General features: G+C 65.8%; 3 protein-coding genes across 3 annotated transcripts in view; 1 reads left to right on the forward strand and 2 right to left on the reverse strand.

Annotated features, from left to right (window-relative positions):
• EMIHUDRAFT_451985 (hypothetical protein) overlaps positions 1 to 819 on the reverse strand; it is a 2,366-nt gene extending 1,547 nt beyond the window's left edge. Inside the window, exons 1-2 of the mRNA XM_005765926.1 lie at positions 532 to 819; positions 345 to 425 (exon numbers count right to left, since the gene is read on the reverse strand). Of these exons, the coding sequence (XP_005765983.1) occupies positions 345 to 425; positions 532 to 717 (267 nt within the window). The 5' untranslated portion in view covers positions 718 to 819. The remainder of the gene's footprint in view (positions 1 to 344; positions 426 to 531) is intronic.
• Positions 820 to 2,549: 1,730 nt separating this feature from the next.
• On the reverse strand, positions 2,550 to 4,134 carry EMIHUDRAFT_103848 (hypothetical protein; the record flags this gene model as incomplete). Its single annotated transcript, XM_005765927.1, has 3 exons — positions 2,550 to 2,856; positions 2,950 to 3,154; positions 3,675 to 4,134. The coding sequence occupies 3 exons, from the start codon at positions 4,132 to 4,134 to the stop codon at positions 2,550 to 2,552; spliced, it is 972 nt and encodes a 323-aa protein (XP_005765984.1).
• Positions 4,135 to 5,929: 1,795 nt separating this feature from the next.
• EMIHUDRAFT_464692 (hypothetical protein) lies at positions 5,930 to 7,822 on the forward strand (the record flags this gene model as incomplete). The annotated part of the gene is made up of 6 exons (XM_005765928.1): positions 5,930 to 6,184; positions 6,255 to 6,584; positions 6,866 to 6,955; positions 7,061 to 7,114; positions 7,186 to 7,264; positions 7,387 to 7,822. The coding sequence occupies 6 exons, from the start codon at positions 5,930 to 5,932 to the stop codon at positions 7,512 to 7,514; spliced, it is 936 nt and encodes a 311-aa protein (XP_005765985.1). The 3' UTR covers positions 7,515 to 7,822.
• Positions 7,823 to 8,408: the final 586 nt, after the last annotated feature.

Consider the following 8,408-nt stretch of genomic DNA (forward strand, 5'->3'; position numbering starts at 1 on the left):
GTACCGCTTACCTTGTTTTTAGCAGGGTAGAACGATGTGGGCTCGGGGCCGATGTGACCAAGCGCTGGTCTAGCGTGATTTCACCTCACACCCATGATCTCACAGTGTGCCGGCAAGCGGCAGTCGCCGAGCAGTGTCGCTAACACAAGCCGCAGCACAAGTGACTGAGGGCCAGTGAGGGCGAGCCCATCGCTGTCATAGCTGTGGCAGCCGCACAGTAGGCTGTCTCAACTGTGCAGAACGGGAAGACGGAGGAGGAGGGGGGAGGAGGAGGAGGAGGAGGAGGAGTGTATAGGACGCCCTCCACCGAGCCGGCGGAGGGTGGGGCGCGGGAGGGGCTCGACCTTCATCTCGTCGAGCGCCTGCGCCTGCTCGCCTCCCCGCAGCTGGTCAAAGCGCAGCCCCATCCTCTGCGTCGCCGTCATCTGACCAGCGGTGGAGGTGGCAGAGGGCGGAAGTCAACGGCGCCGTGGCGGTGAGAAGCTGCGGGCGAGAGAGGGAGCGGCCAGGGTAGCGGCGGTGAGGCTCCGCCTTGTCTTCGGCAGCCAGGCCTTCCTCGTACTGCGCGCGCAGCGCTCCGAGGTCAAAGGTGGGCGCCGCAGCGAGCCCCTCGTAAAACTCGCGCAGCGACTCAGATCGACGCTCCTTGCGCACGTCGCGCATCGCCTCAGACGTCGCCTCTGTCCAGCTCACGCCGCGCTCACGCGCCTCGGCCATCTTTGCGGCGGCGCGTGTGCGCGAGGCTTCGCCGAGGCCGACGGCCGCACTTGCGCGCTCAAGGATGCCGCCACCGCCCGCGTCGCTGCCGCTCGCCGAGCTCAGGCGGCGGAGCGCGGAAACGGCGGGCAGCCGCTGCATCGGGAGCTGCGCGAACACGCCTCGCATTGGGCGATCCGAACAGCGGTGGAGGGAAACGAACGTACAGTCGAAAGTGGAACAGTGGCTTGGTGGAGCAGTCCCGAGATAAGCGCGGTTCGGAGAGGGCGCGCCGCTCCGGAGAAGAGGCGCATCAAAAGAATTTGGGCTGCCAGCGCTATGAGTAGCCCCTGGGTGGCGCCCACCCCCATACCCTCAGGCACTTGCCTGCGCCCTGGCCGCGCACGCCGCGCACGCGCGCGCACGCCCGCGCACGCCGCCGCGCACGCGCACGCCCGCGCACGCCCGCGCACGTGCGCGCACGCGGCACTACGCGGCACCACGCAGCACTACGCGCCCGCCCGCGCACGTGCGCGCACGCCCGCGCACGTGCGCGCACGCCCGCGCGCACGCCGCACTACGCGGCACTGCCCAGGTTCCCTCACGCTCAGATTCCCTCACGCTCAGATTCCCTCACGCTCAGATTCCGTGCAAGGGGGTGCCGAGGTATGCCGCAGGCCGGGATGGAGTGAGATCTTGCGGGGCAGGGCGTGGGCTAGCGCGTGAGGGCGCAGGCAAGTGCCCGAGGGTATGGGGGTGGGCGCCACCCTGGGGCTACCCGTAGCATTGTCGGCTCAGTGATGGGTATCCCCACACAGCCACTGTCCCCCCCTAGCGATGTCCAGCCGGCGAGGCCATCCACATCTCCGCCGATTAAAATATCTGTTTGGGGTGGAGGCCATCGAGTTCATGGGCAGCCTAGAGCAAGACTCCGCGGCCAGGCTCCTGGAGGAGGCGGGGAGCGGGCCCGACCTCCCAGGGGTGAGTACGACCCAATACTGCCGTCCGGGAAGTCGGGCACGGGATCGCCGTCGGTGATGGCGACAGAATCGGACAGAGAAGACGAGACGGTGGCGGGGCCGCGGCTGAAAAAGGCTAGGTCGGGCCCCGCCGCGCCCGTCGGATGACCATCGGAAAGCGAACAAGAGGAAGAGCCCAGAGGAGAGGGGAGCCTCCTCCGGAGTGGGGATGGGGACCCCTGGGTGCGTCATCATCCCGGTCTCGCTCTTCCTCACGCTCGCGGGGTACTGAGGCACCGAGGCGCGAGGGCCCGGCGACTCGCTAAGGGCGAGCAACACGGTGGGGATGCGGCCGACGCCCTCCGCCAGACTGTGTGAGATGATTGTCCACGCGCGGCCTGGCGCGTTGAGAGGGGTGGTGCTGGGGTGCCAGCCCTCAAACTGCGCTCAACACCGCCGCGTGGATTTTCTGTCTATTGGTTCCCAGTTGTGTCTCCGACCCGTGCCCGAAGCGGCGCCTCAGGCTTCCCACGGGCCAAGGTGAAGGCCGAAGTGACGAGCGGCGCGGTTAGCACGGCCGGGGGAGCATGCTCTCGTCAACGCGCGCTGACCGCTCTAATTGCCGTCAGCTGCCGGCGGGCGGTTTTTATGTTGCATGTTGGCGCTTGGGGATGTTGCTTGTTGGTTGTTGGTCGGTTGCAAGAGTATAAGCATGCGTGAGTGTGAATACTGGGGGCAAGGGGGGCGGGGGCGGCGGTTCCATGGCACCGCGCTAAAAAAAAGAACAACAACGCGGCCGCGCAAAAAAGCAAAAAGGCGGGCGCGCAGACGCCAACGACTCACCGTCTCCGCACGACGGACCCCGCCCGCGATACGCCCCGACTCTTCCTGGGCTCAGTTCTGCGCCTCCATTGCGTCGCGGAGCGCCTCCACCGTTGCCAGGACCGGCCCGACGGCGGCGCGCACCTTGCGCGCAATCTCTTCGAGGTGGTTGTTGTTGAGGCTCTCCCAATTGGCGTCGATGAAACGTTTCGCCGCGAGGTACTCGTTGTCGCCGCCGCCCACTCCCGCGCGCAGCTCAAGGAGTTTGCCATCGCCCAAGTCGACGTCAATGGAGAGGGCGGGCTCGGAGCCATCGGGGAGCGTCTGCGCCCAAGCGAAGGAAGTGGAGGGGATCGGCATCTGCCCGACGCGCGACCACCTGCGGAGGCGCACGCGGGCGGCGGAGGCGGCGGTGGCGGGGAGGGCGGCGGCGGTAGCGGGCGGTGGCGGAGACTGGCGGGAGGCGCCCCACCGCTTCGAAGCAGACTGCCAGCAGAGCAGCACCACCGCCTGGCCGTCCCTCGCCTTGGCCAGTTTCGGCTGCATGTCCGCGCCTCCTGGCGGGGCCCCGCCCGCGCAAAGGGCGTCGACCAGAGGCAGCGTGGCGAAGCGTGGCACGCTCGTCACCGCCTCGGACGGGCTCGGCTCCCCCGCCGCCTCCTCGCCTGCCACACCGCCTGGGCAGGGGAGCGAACCCTCTTCAGACGCGAGTGGTGGGGCAAAGCTGGGGGCACCTCCTCCCCCGGGTTGGGCAGGGAGCCACTCGCCATCCAACGTGCAAGCCCTGCGTGTGTGTGTGTGTGTGTGTGTGTGTGTGTGTGCGTGGTGTGTGTGTGTGTGTGTGTGTGTGTGTGTGTGTGTGTGTGTGTGTGTGTGTGTGTGTGTGTGTGTGTGCGTGTGTGTGTGTGTGTGTGTGTGTGTGTGTGTGTGTGTGTGTGTGAGCGCGTCCGTGCGTGTGCGTGTGTGCGCGCGCGCGTGTGATGCGTGTGCCTCCGCCCCTCGCCGCCGCCAGGGCGGCCCAGATGCCGTCGGCGCGGCCCAGCACCGCAGCGACGAGCCCCACCTCCGCCGCGGGCAGAGCGCAGACGAACGCCTCGGGCGCCTCTGCAGGCTCGGGAGCAAACCCCGCGGCGAACAGAAGCGCCGCGCCGCCGCTCGCGCCGAGTAGGCGCGAGGCGAGCGCTTTGTTCGCCGCACCGATTCGCCGCTTTCGCTCATTTGCGGCGTCGGACGCAAGATTTGTGACATACGTCGCCGCGAGGCGCAGCGCGTCCTGCGCGGCCTGTGGCGCGTTCGAGTCGCCGACGGCAACGATCGCATCCTTCAGCGCCACGACGCGAGCCACAGCCTCGCCCACTGCTTCTGCGAGCGCCGCCGTCGAGGACGAGGCCGCCAAGCTGAAGGTGGTCGCCTGCTCCGGATCCTCAACGTCGGCGCGAAAGCCTAGCGCGTGCAGCGCTGCTGCGCCACCGTCCAAGCCGAGGATCTTGCTCCGCAGCGCCTTGTTGTCAGCCCGCAGCACACCCTTCGACTTGTCAGCCGCAGCATTCTTGAGCAAAAGAGCCGCGGTGCGCAGGGCTCCGAGAGCTGGATCGATGCCCTCGTTGCGCTCGACGAGGGCAGCGAGCGCGGCAAGCTCGGCCTCGCACATGTACATGCTGGCGTCTTCCCCGGCGAGTAGAGGCACACACGTGGGGGAGATGGTACCCCTTTTTGGGCGGGGCCTCTACTCGCCAGGGCGTCTTCAAAGCCGAGTAAAAAGTCAAAAAGAAAAACTTCGGACCGCGCTCGCTGGCTCTATTTCCTGATCTCTCCTCTGGCGTACTCGCCGCCCGAACCCGCCGACGTCGACGCCCAGTGGCGCTCATGGCAGCTCCAGCACCGCAAAAACTATGCGTCCGAGGCCGACATCGCAGCTCGGCGCCTCACATGTACATGCTGGCGAGTAGAGGGAGGCACACGCACGCTCTTTCGAGGTCTTGTTGGTGGACTCAGGAACGAAGTTGGAACGATGGCAAGCCGGCTCCTCGCTGTTCACAGCCTTGTTATTGAGAAGGAAATACCTCCTATGGCGCTGTGCGCTGGCCTGTGAGAGGTTGAGGTGCGAGCCCTGGAGGCCCTGGGGATGGGGTTCACAGCCTTGTTATTGAGAAGAAAATACGTACTTTGGCGCTGTGCGCTGGTCTGTGATTCACACCGAACGAAACGCCTTTGGCCAGGAGCCTTCGCCAGGTCGTGTGAAGAGCACTGATGCCGCAGTGAGTGAGTGGTCCCGGCCGGGCCCTGCGGGGAACTAAGTCGGCGCAAGTTAGTCTGTGAGCTGGACGAGGGCTAGTGGTGCGCCGTGGCGGATCAAGTGGTGAAGTGCTCCCCCGGGAGTCGTGGTCGGAGAGAGAGATTTTTAGAAGCCAACAAGAAATGTGTGACAGAAATTATTTGGGCTCGGCAGCTTGTCGACTACCGCGTACCGGCCGGAGCCGGAGTCGGAACCGTAGCCGAGATGGTCGGAGGCCGGGACACTACGCGCACTAACTTAGTGTGCGGAACGAAGTGAGTGCCTCCGGCCGGCCGGGGGGGAGTGGTCCAGCGGGCCGCTCGCAGTGCCCTTCGCCGGCGGACGGAGAGGTGGGCTCGGCTACCACGCGCACTAAGTTAGTGCGCGTAGTGAGTGGGCCGCCGGCGAGCGGGCTAGTGCGTAGTGGGTGAGTGCCTCCTGCCACCCCGCGCACTAAGATAAGTGCGCGTAGTGAGTGGGCCGCCCGGCGAGCGGGCTAGTGGGTGAGTGCCTCCTGCCACCCCGCGCACTAAGATAGTGCGCGTAGTGGGTGGGCCGCCTTCTAGTGGTCGGCGAGGCCGTGGCCAGTGCCCCGGCCCTGCGGCGCCGCCTAGTGAGTGAGTACTCGCCGACCCTCCCCACACTAAGTCGGCATCGGTGCTGTGTTTTTTAGTTGGCGAAGGCTCCTGGGTTCCGGCTCCTACCCAGATAGGGGGTCTGTTGCCTACGGTTAGACCCCATGCAATAGGTAGGTAGGTCCGGTTTTGACCGCCCCAGAGGGCCCCGCAATAGGTAGGCAGGTGGTGGTGGTGGGCGCGGCGGGGGGGAGGGGTAAAAAAAACCGCTTCGCTCGCGCGGGAGACGCGCTAGCCGCGAACGGGGCCATGCCAGGCGAGTCGCCTGCGGCTGGGACGCCAGCCGAGACGGGTGCGGCGGCGGCGCCTGCGGTGGCGGCGCCCGGGTCGGCAGCGCCGGCGAACGCGCCCGGGACGGGTATTTTTCGCCTTTCTGCTTGGCCTGGGAATAGGTAGGTAGGTGGGGCACGGAGCCTGGCGATTGGCGCCCGCAATAGGTAGGTAGGTAGCGTTTTGGTGCGAGTCATGCACAGACCCCCTATCTGGGTAGGAGCCGGAACCCTGCTTGGGCAGCGACTACTCGGCGGTCTCGACACCTGTGGATGCTCTATTTCCTGATCTCTCCTCTGGCGTACTCGCCGCCCGAACCCGCCGACGTCGACGCCCAGTGGCGCTCATGGCAGCTCCAGCACCGCAAAAACTATGCGTCCGAGGCCGACATCGCAGCTCGGCGCCTCACGTGGCTCGAGAGCCGTGAGTTGGTGGAGGAGCAGAACGCTCGGCCCGACAGCTGGACGGCGGAGCTGAACGAATTTGCTGATTTGACCTGGCCGGAGTTTCAGGCGAAGCGACTCATGGTGCGCGGCGGCCCTCCCTCATTCACCACCGTTTCAACCTGACTAGACCCTCAGATCTCTGCCGCGGCAGGCCCCTCAGAACTGCTCCGCGACGCACGTCGCCTCGTGGTCCTTCGACGCTTCCGCGAAGCTCCCGGAGGCGCTCGACTGGCGGCAAAAGATCCTGGCGCCGTGGCCGGTCAAGAACCAGGCGCACTGCGGCTCGTGCTGGACCTTCTCCACGGTCGGGTCGATGGAGGCGCACGTCTACCTCAAGTACGGCGCGATGAAGAACCTCTCCGAGCAGCAGCTCGTCGACTGCGCCGGAGCCTTTCACAACCACGGCTGCAACGGCGGGCTGCCCTCGCAGGCGTTCGAGTACATCCACTTCGCGGGCACGCTTGACACGCCGAGCCGGAGAGTGTGAACAACATTATCCTCACGGCTGTTTGCTGTGAACAGGCGGGCTCGACACCGAGGCAGTGTACCCGTACGTGGGCAAGACAGGCAAGACTTGCGCGTACGACAAGCAGGGCGTCGCTAAGGTCGCCGCCAAAGAAAGTAAGAAAACAGACAGCCCCATTCAGGGATGGGAGGCGGACAGGGACCCCACCTGCACGAGCAGGGTTTTGGACGCCGCCACCACCCCCAGCCACCGTCTTCACAGATCGACGTGTGAGGAGACGCTTTCCCCGCGCCCAGGTGTCCGCCATCAACAACATCACCGCCTACGACGAGGCGGCCCTTCTAGCCGCCGTCGGCTCGCGCGGCCCCGTCTCGATCGCCTTCCAGGCACGCCGCCGCTGTGCGGCCCCTCCTGCTCGCCGCTTCCTCCCGCCGCCGCCGCCTCTGGCCTGCAGTGGCCGAGGGTCAGCGGGGAGCGTGCGCCCGCTGCAGGTGTCGGCCGACTTCCGCTTCTACAAGAAGGGGGTTTACGACGGCGTCTGCAAGGCGCCGCTGCGCGACGTCAGCCGCGCCGAGGTTGCCTTGAAGGGCGTCTGAAAGCCCGTGCATGCGAGCAGGCGTCGCCATCGGATGTCAACCATGCCGTGGTCGCCGTTGGCTACGGCGTCTCGCCGGCCGACGGCGGGCGAGAGGGAGGCGCGTCTCAGTTTCATCTCGGTGGTATCTCGGTGGCATCTCGGTGGCATCTCGGAAGGCGTAGGCGAGCCCCCCGCCGTCGTGCGCTACTCGTGCTGACGTGTCCCCAAGCTGCCCCGCAGGCAAGCCCTTCTTCATCGTGCGCAATTCATGGGGCCCGACGTGGGGCGAAGAGGGCTACTTTCGCATTGCGAGAGGTGAAAACAAGTGTGGGCTTGCCGATTGCGCTTCCTTCCCGTCCATCGCGTGAGGGGTCGCGACACAACAGGACGGCGATCGACGGCGAGCGCAGTGTGGCTGTGGGTGCTAGCCCCGCTGGCAGCCGCCGCCCCAACCCCTGACCCCTCGGCCTTGGCCAGGCCTTGTACCTTGACGCTTGGGCGGGCTGGCGGGGCGGGGACCGGGGACGCGTTGTGTACTTGACTTGGCCAGCCAGTTGATTTTGACATTCGTCTTTCGTGCGACCCCGACCGTGTGTCTCTGTGTGTATTCTATTGTACGCGAGATCGGCGCCGTCTCTCGCTCTCTCCTCTGTCCTTGCACACCTCGGGTCTCCCCGCATTTTTTTATTTTTATTTTTTGACACACGTGCAACACATTTGTTGCTCATTGGTGTGCATTATGGTGACATGAGTCATGAGACAACATGTTGCCTCGACGACAGTCGACACTATATACCGTGTATTCCGCTCCTATCCGCATTGGATGAAGATCCCGTCAAACGGCATATATGTGAATGTGTGTGACGGGACCCCGCACACGCATGATCTCCATGACGCAAACATGCGGAAATGCGCTACCGACCAGACTCGAATTCTCCCGCCTCTCCCGCACAGCCGCTGCCGCAGCCTTGCAGGGGGACCCACATGTCCACACGCGACCCACGACCTAGTCCGCTCTCGCAGGCCACATGCTCTCAGTTCAGGGAGAATTCGCATTCCACCGGCCGATATGCGCCCTGCCGCCTCCAGACCAAAGCAGAGAAGTACCGCGCGAGCAGCGCCGATGTGCCGGCGCGGCCCGCTTAAATCACGTGTTCGGCGTGTCGTCTCCCGGAGGCCCGCTCAAGACATCGTCTTCAGCACCTTTTCGAGGACCTGCCGATGAGGCGCGCGGGGGCCCAGGCCCCACGATAGAAGGGGAA

The sequence above is a fragment of the Emiliania huxleyi genome, assembly GCF_000372725.1.
Source record: "Emiliania huxleyi CCMP1516 unplaced genomic scaffold EMIHUscaffold_53, whole genome shotgun sequence".
NCBI classification, from domain to species: Eukaryota; Haptophyta; order Isochrysidales; family Noelaerhabdaceae; genus Emiliania; species Emiliania huxleyi.